Source organism: Nansenia antarctica (genome assembly GCF_963989245.1).
Source record: "Nansenia antarctica genome assembly, chromosome: 1".
In the NCBI taxonomy this organism is placed as follows: Eukaryota; Metazoa; Chordata; class Actinopteri; order Argentiniformes; family Microstomatidae; genus Nansenia; species Nansenia antarctica.
The window spans coordinates 78,368,055-78,380,623 of record NC_137674.1 but is presented as its reverse complement, the minus strand read 5'-3'; the positions used below and the strand labels follow the sequence as shown (position 1 = coordinate 78,380,623).

Below are 12,569 nucleotides of genomic sequence, written 5' to 3'. Positions count from 1 at the left end.
TGCCGGTGTGAAGGTGTGAAAAAGTCCCAAATCTTTGAAGGCCGTTTTCTCAGGATTTAGTTTTCAGGGTTAACAAGTTTCAAATACTCATGTCGTCTTCAATTTTTTTCCCAATTTCTATGTATGACACATCATTAGAAAGCTTACAATCTGTAGTTTAAGCATATGTAAAAAACAGAAAAATGACTTTGCCCCCTCCATGATCATTCCACCAGATCACGTCACAAATGCTTAGGAAGGTAGTAACACAGCTTAAGTCCTCCACTTGCCCTCTTGATGCTATCCCCACTAGGGGTGGGACGATTCGAAAATGTCATGTCACGATTATCGTGGGCAAAATAATCGCGATTCACGATATTATCGCGAGAATATTTTTTTTGGGGGGGGGGGAATGCCAATAAAACACACTGTAATCACTTTAACTTAGATTTTGTTGTATTTTTATGACATTTTAAGTCAGTAATTCAAATTCAGATTCTAGTGGCACATATCTCTGGCCATAATCCGGGTCCTGAAGAAAGAGCAATCGAGCGCTGATTGACCTAACACCTTTTCGGCCAATCAGCACCTTTCATTAACGTACCCAAGGAAGTTTAAATAACGCACTCCCAGTGTTGCCAACTTCCAGAGCCCCTTGGCGACTTAATTAGTCAAAAGCGACCAGCGACAAATCTAACTTCCTTTTCTGGTCATTTGGGGAATTACTGTAAAGCATCTAACATATCCCGTATTCCACGGTTCACGTTACAACCGAGCTCAGGAGAGACGAGTAGGGATACACTCTATGGCGAGCGAGGGTTGCCGTCTCCTCTCTCCCTCAACACTCACTCCCGCGGCCAGTCTGATAGCAGCCGCGGGGAGCGTACCGTTGTTCCCCGGGTCCTCGCGGGGGCTTCGGGCAAAGTTCGGGAAATAACGGACGGTTGTCATGTGTTTATACAGCATGGATGTTGTGCCTAATGCCTTTACTACTTGCACACTTGCTACTTGCCGCTTTCATAATTTTATTTAGCCTATATAGCACAAGTCATGCATTGCTTGTAACATCAAGTGCTGAACAGTATTAAGTAAACCACAATATATTTGCTAAAGCTTATTTGTGCCTTTTGCAGCCATAGACTGTCACTGCCTGGTAATAACAAGGTAGGCAAATGACAGTATCCCGTCTAAAGTTTTTCACCAGCCATGGTGAGAAGGCTAGCATAAGTTACCTAGTGACTGACTGACAAGGCTGACTTGACAGTAACGTTACCCGGGTCATTTTATTTTATACGGTGCCTTTTCCGTCCCCAGTACAAATCATGTTGTATTTTGTCTAAATTTGGACAAATACTAATTCCATTAGGTTTTTCATGTATAGTCAATTGTTATTTATTATGAATACAATGATATGGGCTTCTAAGTTGTTGTTTTCTACATTTTAAAAGCTTTGGTTAAAGATGTAAATGGGATTTTGCATGGGATTTGGGATGTCCCCAGTGTTGTTCATTCAACTTCAATCCCAAAAATAACTATTAAAAACATATACATTTCCAAATATGTTATTATTATTTCATTTTCCTGATCAATATCTATTGAAATCAAATATAGTTTTTAGCCATTTAAAAAAAAAAATGAACAAAAAATTAAGGTTGTATGCTTGTCCCTGCAATCACTGTCCACCCTGTTATGCTGTGTTAATGTCCCTTTTAAAAGAAAACCATATTTCTCAATCACATCACTCTCATGAGGTGACATCACATCAGTGGAGGGGATTTCAAATGTTGTAAGCTGTGGGATTTTCTACCTCTTTTACCATCTGATTTTTATGTTTTTATCCAGTGAGTTTAATGTGGTTGACCATAACGTGTCCACCCTGTTATGCCTAAATATTGAGGAGATCAATCAAATTGAATAATTTAAAAAAAAGTATTTAGTGCAAATTAGATTCCTCATCAAGTGATCATGGTCATTCTAGGCATTATGCTAACACAGGCAGGCTAAAGGCTAACTTTAACTCAAACCCTGTTAGTGTCCACCCGGTTATGTGTCCACTCTGTTTTGGAGACACTCGCCCTATTCAACTACAGAGGGTATTCTAAATAAAATACAATTTAGGTGCCTGAGCTCGACCACTATGTTTTTCAGTAAGCTAGATATGTCCTTTATATAATAGAACATTAAAATATAGATAAATCAACAATTTATTTTTCACAAGTTATGAAGTCCAAATGGCACCGTATAAAAAAATGACCCACCCATGCAGGCTGAACAATAGCGCGAGACAAGTTCTGTGAGGATATTCGCGCGCGGCTCATGTGAGGAATCGCAATTATATTACAGTAACAGTCGCTAACTTGACTGCAAAAGTAATGTAGCCTAGGCTGAAAAATAGCGCCAGTGACGATTATTTAAATAATAAAACTTATCCACGATTAAGTTATCGCGGGTGTTTTTATCGCGATTAACGATAAAAACGATAATCGTTCCATCCCTAATCCCCACCACCTTTTTAAAAACAATTGTTAACTGTCTATGAGATGAGATCCATTTTATGATTAACCACTCTTTACAGACAGGTGTTTTTCCAACCTCACTAAAGACTGCTATGGTAAAACCCCTCCTGAAGATAAACAACCTTGGCTCATCAGTCCTCAGCAATTTTAGACCACTGTCTAATCCCTCTTTTAAGTAACATGTTAGAGAAATTAGCTTTTGAACAGCTAAATTAACTTTCTTACCTCAAACCCAGAACAGAAACAGCCATGGTAAAAGTTGTGAACGACCTTAGAACTAACTTGAACAACAAACTTGAACAACAAAAAATGAAATGTCCTTGTTCTCCTTGACTGCAGATTTCTTGAGTGCAGATTTCGATACAGTCGACCATAATATCCTCATCTAGACAGACTACATACATATGTTGGCCTGTTGGCCTCTCTGGCACTGCACGAAACTGTCCAACCTGACAGGTAGAGCATTTTTGGCTGCCCTCGATGAATACTCATCTAAGAACTATAGCATCAACTGAGGAGTACCACAAGGCTCTCTCCTAGGTCCAGTCCTCATCAGTTTATATGCTTCCCCTTGGCTGTATCATCAGGCTACATGGCATAAATTGTCACAGCTACGCTAAGCTCTATATCGCTGTGTCTCCTGATGACACAAGCCCTATTGATACCCTGCCAGACTGTATTTTAGACATTAATGCGTGGATGGCTCAGAACTTCCTTCAGATCAACCAGGGCAAAACAGAGGTACTTGTCATTGGAGTAGAGGCACTGAGAGAGAAACTGACCTCTAAATTGAAGTCATGGCACTCGGTCCTAAGCACCAGGCCAAAAACCTGGGTGTCATCATTGATTCCAATTTAACTTTTGATGGCCACATCGGGAATGTAACCAAATCTGCGTTCTATCACTTAAAAAAACTATTGCCAGAGTGCATTGGTTTCTCTCCCTGGCCAATACTGAGATACTAGTGCACACTTTTATCACTAGCAGGCTGGACTATTGTAATGATCTCCTCTGTGGGCTAGCTAAAAAAAACATTGATCAACTCCAGCTTGTACAAAATTCAGCTGCTCATGTTTTAACCAAGACCAGAAAGAGAGCACACACCTGTTTTAAAATCGCTGCACTGGCTACCTGTTAGTCATAGAATTGATTTTAAGATTATTTTATTGGTTTACAAGGCACTACATGGTGTCGCTCCTGACTACATGTTGGACATGGTTTTAGAATACACACCCACTTGATCCCTCAGGTCCTTTAGTACTGGTCACTAGATCCCTCAGGTCTCTTGATTGTACCAGGGGTCCGGACAAAAACCCAGGGCGAGGCCACCTTTAGCCACTATGGCCCTAGACTTTAGAACGGCTTGACGGAGGATTTGAGGGTGGCAGTGACTGGCAGAGTGTGTGTATATTTTTTTAAGTAAACTTAAAACACACTGTTTTAGCCTGGCCTTTACCTAGTGTCTTTGTCAACTTGCACTTTTATCCCTATTTCTTATCTCGAAATTGTTATTGTTCTTCGTTTTATTCCTGGTCTTATTACTATGTCTATTTTTGTTATCTCCTACCTCTTGTTTTATTGTATTGTGGTTTATTTATTATTGTTGTTATTGTATTGTGGTATATTTTATGAATTATTTACTATTGTTCAGCACTTGGAGTTGCAGTCAATGTATGACTTGTGCTATATAAATAAAGCTTGATTGATTGATTGATTGAAGCAATGCAACTGAATTGTAGGCTTAATTCACCCCCCCTCTTTACTGTTGGCCACTGATGGAACACATAAGTCATTTGTGTGTGTGTGTGTGTGTGTGGCGGGGGGGCTAATCACCCTAATGCAGCCTGAACAATGACATCATGGACAGGACAGGTTCTTTAACCAATTAGATCAGCTCTACACAGGCAGGGCCCGCTCTGATGGAGGGGCTGTGAAGCTCTCCATGATCGGCCGTTTCCAAACTATAGTCCATTCCTACACACACACACGCGCACACACACGCGCACACACACACACACACAACCCTGCCGGTGTGTAATGAGGGCCAGTGTTCTCCTAATGAGTGATTATAAAACAGCTGACGAGCTAACTGGGAACAGAAGGAAACCTCCGCCTTTGAGACAGGGGACATGTCTACAGGACACAGGAACACAGGGAGGGATGGAGACAGGCTTTGAGACAGGGAACATGTCTACAGGACACAGGGAGGGATGGAGACAGGCTTTGAGACAGGGGACATGTCTACAGGACACAGGGACACAGGGAGGGATGGAGACAGGCTTTGAGACAGGGAACATGTCTACAGGACACAGGGACACAGGGAGGGATGGAGACAGGCTTTGAGACAGCAGGGGACATGTCTACAGGACACAGGGAGGGATGGAGACAGGCTTTGAGACAGGGAACATGTCTACAGGACACAGGGAGGGATGGAGACAGGCTTTGAGACAGGGAACATGTCTACAGGACACAGGGACACAGGGAGGGATGGAGACAGGCTTTGAGACAGGGAACATGTCTACAGGACACAGGGACACAGGGAGGGATGGAGACAGGCTTTGAGACAGCAGGGGACATGTCTACAGGACACAGGGACACAGGGAGGGATGGAGACAGGCTTTGAGACAGGGGACATGTCTACAGGACACAGGGACACAGGGAGGGATGGAGACAGGCTTTGAGACAGCAGGGGACATGTCTACAGGACACAGGGAGGGATGGAGACAGACTTTGAGACAGGGAACATGTCTACAGGACACAGGGACACAGGGAGGGATGGAGACAGGCTTTGAGACAGCAGGGGACATGTCTACAGGACACAGGGACACAGGGAGGGATGGAGACAGACTTTGAGACAGGGGACATGTCTACAGGACACAGGGACACAGGGAGGGATGGAGACAGGCTTTGAGACAGGGGACATGTCTACAGGACACAGGGAGGGATGGAGACAGACTTTGAGACAGGGGACATGTCTACAGGACACATGGACACAGGGAGGGATGGCAGGGATCACAACAAAGCAATTACAAATACATAGAGGTAGATAACAAGACACATGGATGGATGGAGATATACACACACACATATACTGCTGATAGGCAGACAGACAGACAGGCAGCTGACCAGAGGTACTCACCATAAACATGGCTCTGAAGTTGCTGAGGTCAGTGAAGAGCTCTTCTACGGAGGTCTTCTTGGGGTCGATGGAGAAGTACTCCACCATGTTCTGGTAGAGCGTCCCCATGTTGCCATGCATGACCGCTAGCTTCTGGTACTGCTCCCTCGCCGACATGGCAAAGCTGTGGGGGTCAGGGGTCAAGGCCTAACACATAGGAACACTCAGGACCTAGCATGGGTGATGGGTGCGCACACACACACACGCTCACGCACACACACACACACACACACACACACACACACACACACACACACACACGCACACACGCACACACAGAGGAACAAAGGTGAGAGAATCTTTGAAGCAGATCAAAGTGTAGTCTGCACAATAAAGGAAGAGAGAATCAATGAGTGGTGAGGTGAGGGAGAAGGAGAGAAGGTTTGGACCAACTCAAAGGGATCAGGCAATAGACTCAAAACTAGAAAAGACTGCAATGCGTTTTAGTTTCAATATTGCGGGTTTGAAAAGCTGAGCTGTGGCACTGCTGCTGCAAAAAAAAATCCACATATCAGCCGTGATGAAATGAAGGCCTATAGGAGTGATATAGAAGCTACAGATATATCTATAGCTTTATCTATGGTACAGGGAACTGAAGGGAGAAGTGAAACTCAAACAAGCGAATGTGTCATGGAACGGCTTCTACTCTAACGGATTCAACAAATAGAATAGGAGAGAAGTGATGGGGTGGGTGTGTGTGTGTGTGTGTGTGTGTGTGTGTGTGTGTGTGTGTGTGTGTGTTGTATCTGCAAAGAGATAGAGGTTATGTCAACAGACAGACAGCCTCCTGAAGAGGTGTCAAACACAGAGTTGATATGGGGTGAGCACTGGAGCACATCCAACATTCTCACACACACACACACACACACGCGCACGCGCGCACACACACACACACACACACACACACACACACACACACACACACACACACACACACACATGAAAACAGCATTGAATCAAAATCACAAAACAGTGACATGTAGCTACAGAGAAAAGCCTTGCCTAGTGGAGACTACCTACTGAAACATTTACACCCTTTAGACAGGACCGCCTCTCTGACCACCACCACACACTGTACTGACCTCACTGAACACCACCCCAGGCCACTACTGACCTCCTCACTGACCACCACCCCACTACTGACCTCCTCACTGAACACCACCCCACTACTGACCTCCTCACTGACCACCACCCCACTACTGACCTCCTCACTGACCACCACCCCCACTACTGACCTCCTCACTGACCACCCCCCCACTACTGACCTCTTCACTGTCCACCACCACACACTTTACTGACCACCACCACACTACCGACAACCTCACTGACCACCACCCCACTACTGACCTCCTCACTGACCACCACCCCACTACTGACCTCCTTACTGACCACCACCCCACTACTGACCTCCTCACTGACCACCCCCCGACTACTGACCTCCTCACTGACCACCACACACTTTACTGACCTCCTCACTGACTACCACCCTACTACCGACAACCTCACTGACCACCACCCCACTACTGACCTCCTCACTGACCACCACCCAACTACTGACCTCCTCACTGACCACCACCACATGTTTTAACCTCCTGCACAATCGCCATCCTATACTGACAACCTTCTGACCAATCATCATCTGTTACTCACAATATTCTAGGCCTCTCTTCAGCCATCCACCGTCCTAACCAGAAAACATTGTAGAAGCTAAAGCCACAGTTTTATCCCTGTTCCCCATCAGACAACACCATTCTGACTGGGCTGGTTCAACAGCACCAAAGCTTTATCAACACCAGACTTGTTGACAGGAGCTCTACTCAGCTGCACTCTCCTGACATCGCTATCCCCCTGGAGGAGTTCTCTAATCTGTAAATAAACACACTGACAGATGGTTCCAGAATCTCCTCTCTCTCTGGAGTTATAGATCAGAGTTATCCAGGACATTGCCTGCAGTCAACATCACAACAGGTTTTTACTAGCAAATGTCTGTGGCAGAGAAAAAAACAACTACATGCATAAACTAAAAGGCAGAAACATATTAAAAAGAAGGAAAAAAAATCACAAGCAAGGGAGCAAGGCATAAAAGAAAAAGAAAAAAAAAAAGAATAAGAAAAGTTCTCTAATCCTAGCTGGGAGGTCAAATCCAAGTTCATAAATATGTTCTAATACATCAGAGCTCCAGATAATAGCGAACATCCCTCTGCTTTGATGTAGACTTAATCAGTAATCCTGTTAATGACTGGTTGGCCCTACACTCTCATCTCATACTGGCAATCACATCTGAGGAGAGATGAAGAGATGTGTGCGTGCGTGTGCGTGTGTGTGTGTGTGTGTGTGTGTGTGTGTGTGTGTGTGTTAGTGTGTGTGTGTGTGTGTGCATTTATATAAAAGTGTGTGCATAAGTGAATGAAAATGTGAGAATGAGTTCTCTTCATAAGTGAGAAAAAGAAGAGAGATCGATTGAATGAGTTGGTAAATAAAGGTGTGTGTGTGTGTGTGTGTGTGTGTGTGTGTGTGTGTGTGTGTGTGTGTGTGTGTGTGTGTGTGTGTGTGTGGTGGAGCAGGTGTGTGGGCAGCCTCTCTTGCCCCTGTGCTCCTACATTACAGCTCTATTGATAGGCCTGTTTGCTGGCTGGCCCCATCTGAGGCTGCTCTCTGCTCTCCTCTCCTCTGGCTGCTGCTGGGTAAATGCTACTCAATAGGTGCTGCTCTCAAATTGACTTCTCAGTGGCTGAGTCCTGGCCTGGGGACGGGAGGGATGGGGGGGAGTCGGGAGGGAGGGGGAGAGAGAGAGAGAGAGAGAGAGAGAGAGAGAGGAAGAGGAAGAGAGAGAGAGAGAGAGAGAGAGAGAGAGAGAGAGAGAGAGAGAGAGAGAGAGAGAGAGACAGAGAGAGAGAAACAGACACGGGATTCCAGCCAGTCAAGAGCTCCAACTGATTGCCACCGTAAAGAAGAGTCTCCTCCCCTCTCTCTTTCTCCTTCTCTCTCCTGCCCTCTCTTCTCATTCTCCTATTTCTCTTTCTTGCCTGCACTCTTGAATACGTGTATGCAGTATGATTGTTTCCTCTTCCACCTCTCCTCCTCTCCTCCTGTCCTCCTCCACCTCTCCTCCTGTCCTCCTGTCCTCCTCCACCTCTCCTCCTCCACCTCTCCTCCTCCACGTCTCCTCCTCTCCTGCTCCACCTCTCCTCCTCCACATCTCCTCCTACACCTCTCCTCCTGTCCTCCTCCACCTCTCCTCCTGTCCTCCTCCACCTCTCATCCTGTCCTCCTCCACCTCTCATCCTGTCCTCTTCCACCTCTCCTCCTGTCCTCCTCCACCTCTCCTCCTCTCCTCCTCCTCCCAATCTGCCTGTTGTTCCAGTGAGCTGATGAAGGCTTGAGCAGCTCAGATGACTGACTAATCAGATCAAGGTAACTGATGGATCACACAGTGTGACATGGTGACACACGCTGTCATGGCACCGCCACTGACAGATGCTACGGCTAAATAAAGACGTGAATGACTGGACACACACACCCACATGCACACACACACACACAAATTAACAAATAATCATGCACGCACAGAAGCACACACGCACGCACGTACGCACACACACTCTCTCTCTCTCCATCTCTCCTCAGCTGTGATTTTCAGTATGTGATGAGTGTGTAGGGCCAACCAGTCATTATTAACAAGTTTTAGTAACGAGGCCACTTATCTCTTCACTCCCCTACAGTAGCTATCTATAGGAACCCTCTAGATAGAGCATAACAATGTCTGTACTATTCCATAGGCCAGTCTCCTCCCTTTCATGGCCCTGACACAACCCTGGGTAATTACATCCCTCTCCTCTTTGTATGTGTGTGCGTGTCTCTCTCTCTCTCTCATCCTTCTGATTTTAATGAGAGAAGAGAGGGTAGCTGATGCTGAACATCTCTTCTCAATCATATCTGGTGTGTGTGTGTGTGTCTGCGCATTTGTCCACCCCCACATTCATTTCCACACTATAATAGTGCGGTACAATCTCATTTAGGAACGGTCAGTTATAGCTCAGACCCCCCTGTTTGCCAGAGAGAGGGATGCTGGCTGCAGATATCTTTACTATTCTCACTGTATATGCTACCGCTTCCATAGCTATGTATAATTGGGTATGATCCACATCTCTGTTGTTGAACCAAATGGTACTCATTTGCTCCCTCACTAACTGTCAATAAATGGATGATCAGTAACTTTTTAAAAGCTAAATGAGGACACTGAAATCATGTTACTTGGCCCCAAAAACAAATGGGCTATGCTTTTTAAACAGCCTTGGGAATCACCACCCTTGATTGATGATTACAAGTCTTGGTGTTATCCTAGATTCTGATCTGAGTTTTAATTCCCACAGTAGCAAGGCGACCAGAAAGATTGCCATGGTGCGGACATGTTTAACTCAGTGGGATGCTGAGAAACTGATTCTACTGCAATCTTCTCTTTACTGGCCTCCTCAAGAAGTCTATAGAGAGGCTCCAACTAATACACAATTCTGCAGCTAGGCTACGGACAAAAACTAAGAGGAGGGAGCATATGACTCCAGTCTTTACTGCTCTGCACTGGCTCCCTGCATCGTTTAGAATTTACTTCAAAGTCCTTCTACTGGTGTTTAAAGCACTAAATGGGCTGGGACCAGCCTACCTTACTGACTCTCTGACAACCAATACCCCCTTAACAACTCTCAGGTCCTCTGATGCTGGCTTATTCGGTTGTTAAGTCGTGTTTCCGGGTCCAAAGTTGGCTGAGGCGCTCTCCGAAATGCCTCAGTAATAATAATAATTCATTATATTTATATAGCGCTTTTCCGAGGCTCAAAGAACCTGACAATATGGGGAAAACGGGAAAGTGATGTGTCCCTTGTATAGATAGATAGACTTTATTTGTCATTGTTACAGTACAGGTACCAAACAACGAAATTTAGGAGGGGAGGCTCCCCTGGTGTTTAAGAAAGGAAAAAGAAACACATTTTGGAAAAAGCATAGATGCATAAAATCACAAGAAGATAAGGAGCTGGTTTACATCAATAGAGGCTATGTACACAATCCACTGTACTATACTGCACAGATAGTCAACTAGGGTTGTCATATTGCACAAGAAAGTATTTTTTCACATTTTTTTAAAGTGTCACAGTTTGCAGGCTTGAAAATGTACATGTTTGTGCCTCAGCACTAGCTGCCATTACAATCCGTCCGGACTTGTCCTGGGCCCAGAACTTAGGCCTTTTCTGTGTTCAGGGCCTTGACGGCCCTGTGGTAGAAGCTGTCCTTCAGTCTGTTTGTCCTAGCGGCCGGGGTCCTGTACCTCCTGTTCGAGGGCAGCTTGACAAAGTGTTCGTGCCCAGGGTGGGTCGGGTCCTTGGAGATCTTGGAGGCCCTCCTGAGACAGCGTGTTTCGTACAGCTCCTCCAGAGAGGGGAGGGTGGCGCCGGTGATCCCCTGTGCTGTTCTCACGACTCTCTGTAGATCGTTTCTCTCCGCTGCCGTGCAGCTGTGGTACCAGTTGGAGATGCCGAAGGTGAGGATGCTCTCCACTGCGCCGTGGTAGAAGGCCACCAGCATCTCCTGCTTGCTGTGTTGTTTCTTGAGGCATCTCAGGGTGTATAGCCGCTGTTGTGCCCTCTTGATGGTGCCTTTAGTGTTGTCCTTCCAGGCCAGGTCATCCCGTATGATGTGTCCCAGGAAACGGAGGTTTGAGACCATCTCTACGCTCTCTCCGTCGATGAGCAGGGGCAGGATCTCGGACTTTTTCCTCCTGTAGTCTACGATGAGTTCCTGGGTCTTTGACTTGTTTAGCAGCAGGTTGTTTACCTTGCACAGCTTGCTCAATTGCTCTACCTCATCCCTGTACGCCGCCTCGTCCCCCCCCGAGATACATCCCACCACGGTGGTGTCGTCTGCAACGGTATGAATAGATCCGAGTCTAAAAAACGATTGAACTGTCATTCTACCGCTGTAGTACACTGGTACTTTTTCCAAAACCCTAGAGCGCGCTGTCGCTGCCCAACTTCACTCCCACCTCCAATCCAACAAACTATACGAACCCCTTCAATCTGGCTTCCGCCCACATCACAGCACTGAAACAGCCCTGGTCAAAGTCATCAACGATCTCCTCACCTCCGCAGACTCAGGTGCCCTCAACATCCTAGTTCTACTAGACCTGAGCGCAGCCTTCGACACACTCCATCCTCCTTCAAAGGCTGCGCCAACTGGGTGTTGAGGGCACCGCCCTGGACTGGCTCACCTCCTACCTCACCAACAGACAACAGTTCATCTCCCTCTCCGGTCACACCTCCTCCTCCTCCTCTGTCACACAGGGGGTCCCACAAGGCTCAGTCCTCGGCCCCCTGCTCTTCCTCTGCTACACACTCCCCCTCGGTCACATCATCCGCCAATTCAACCTGGACTTCCACTGCTACGCCGATGACACCCAGATTTACATCACCACAAACTCCACCCAGAACCCACCCCTCACTCACATCGAAAACTGCATTTCAGCAATAAAAACCTGGCTCACACACAACTTCCTCAAACTCAACAGTGAAAAGACCGAAGTCATCCTCATCGGCACCAAATCCACCCTCAATAAAACCGGACCCATCACACTCACCATTGATGAAACTACCATCACCCCCTCCCCCCTGGCTCGCAACCTCGGCTTCATCCTGGACCCCACCCTCTCATTTGATCCCCACGTCAGCTCCATCGTCAAGACCTCCAACTTCCACCTCCGCAACATAGCAAAAATCAGACACTGCCTCTCCCCGCCCGCTGCTGAATCCCTCATCCACGCCTTCATCTCCTCCCGCCTTGACTACTGCAACTCCCTACTCACCGGCATCACCTCCCGCTCCCTCCATAGACTCCAGATGGTCCAAAAC

The 12,569-nt window shown here is 46.4% G+C and overlaps 1 protein-coding gene across 1 annotated transcript in view; it reads right to left on the bottom strand.

Annotated features, from left to right (window-relative positions):
• LOC308153227 (protein diaphanous homolog 3-like) overlaps window positions 1-12,569 on the bottom strand; it is a gene marked incomplete at both ends in the record, with an annotated part of 304,860 nt that overhangs the window by 88,842 nt on the left and 203,449 nt on the right. The window contains one exon of the mRNA XM_080526311.1: window positions 5,635-5,797. Coding sequence (XP_080382437.1) covers window positions 5,635-5,797 — 163 coding nt within the window. The remainder of the gene's footprint in view (window positions 1-5,634; window positions 5,798-12,569) is intronic.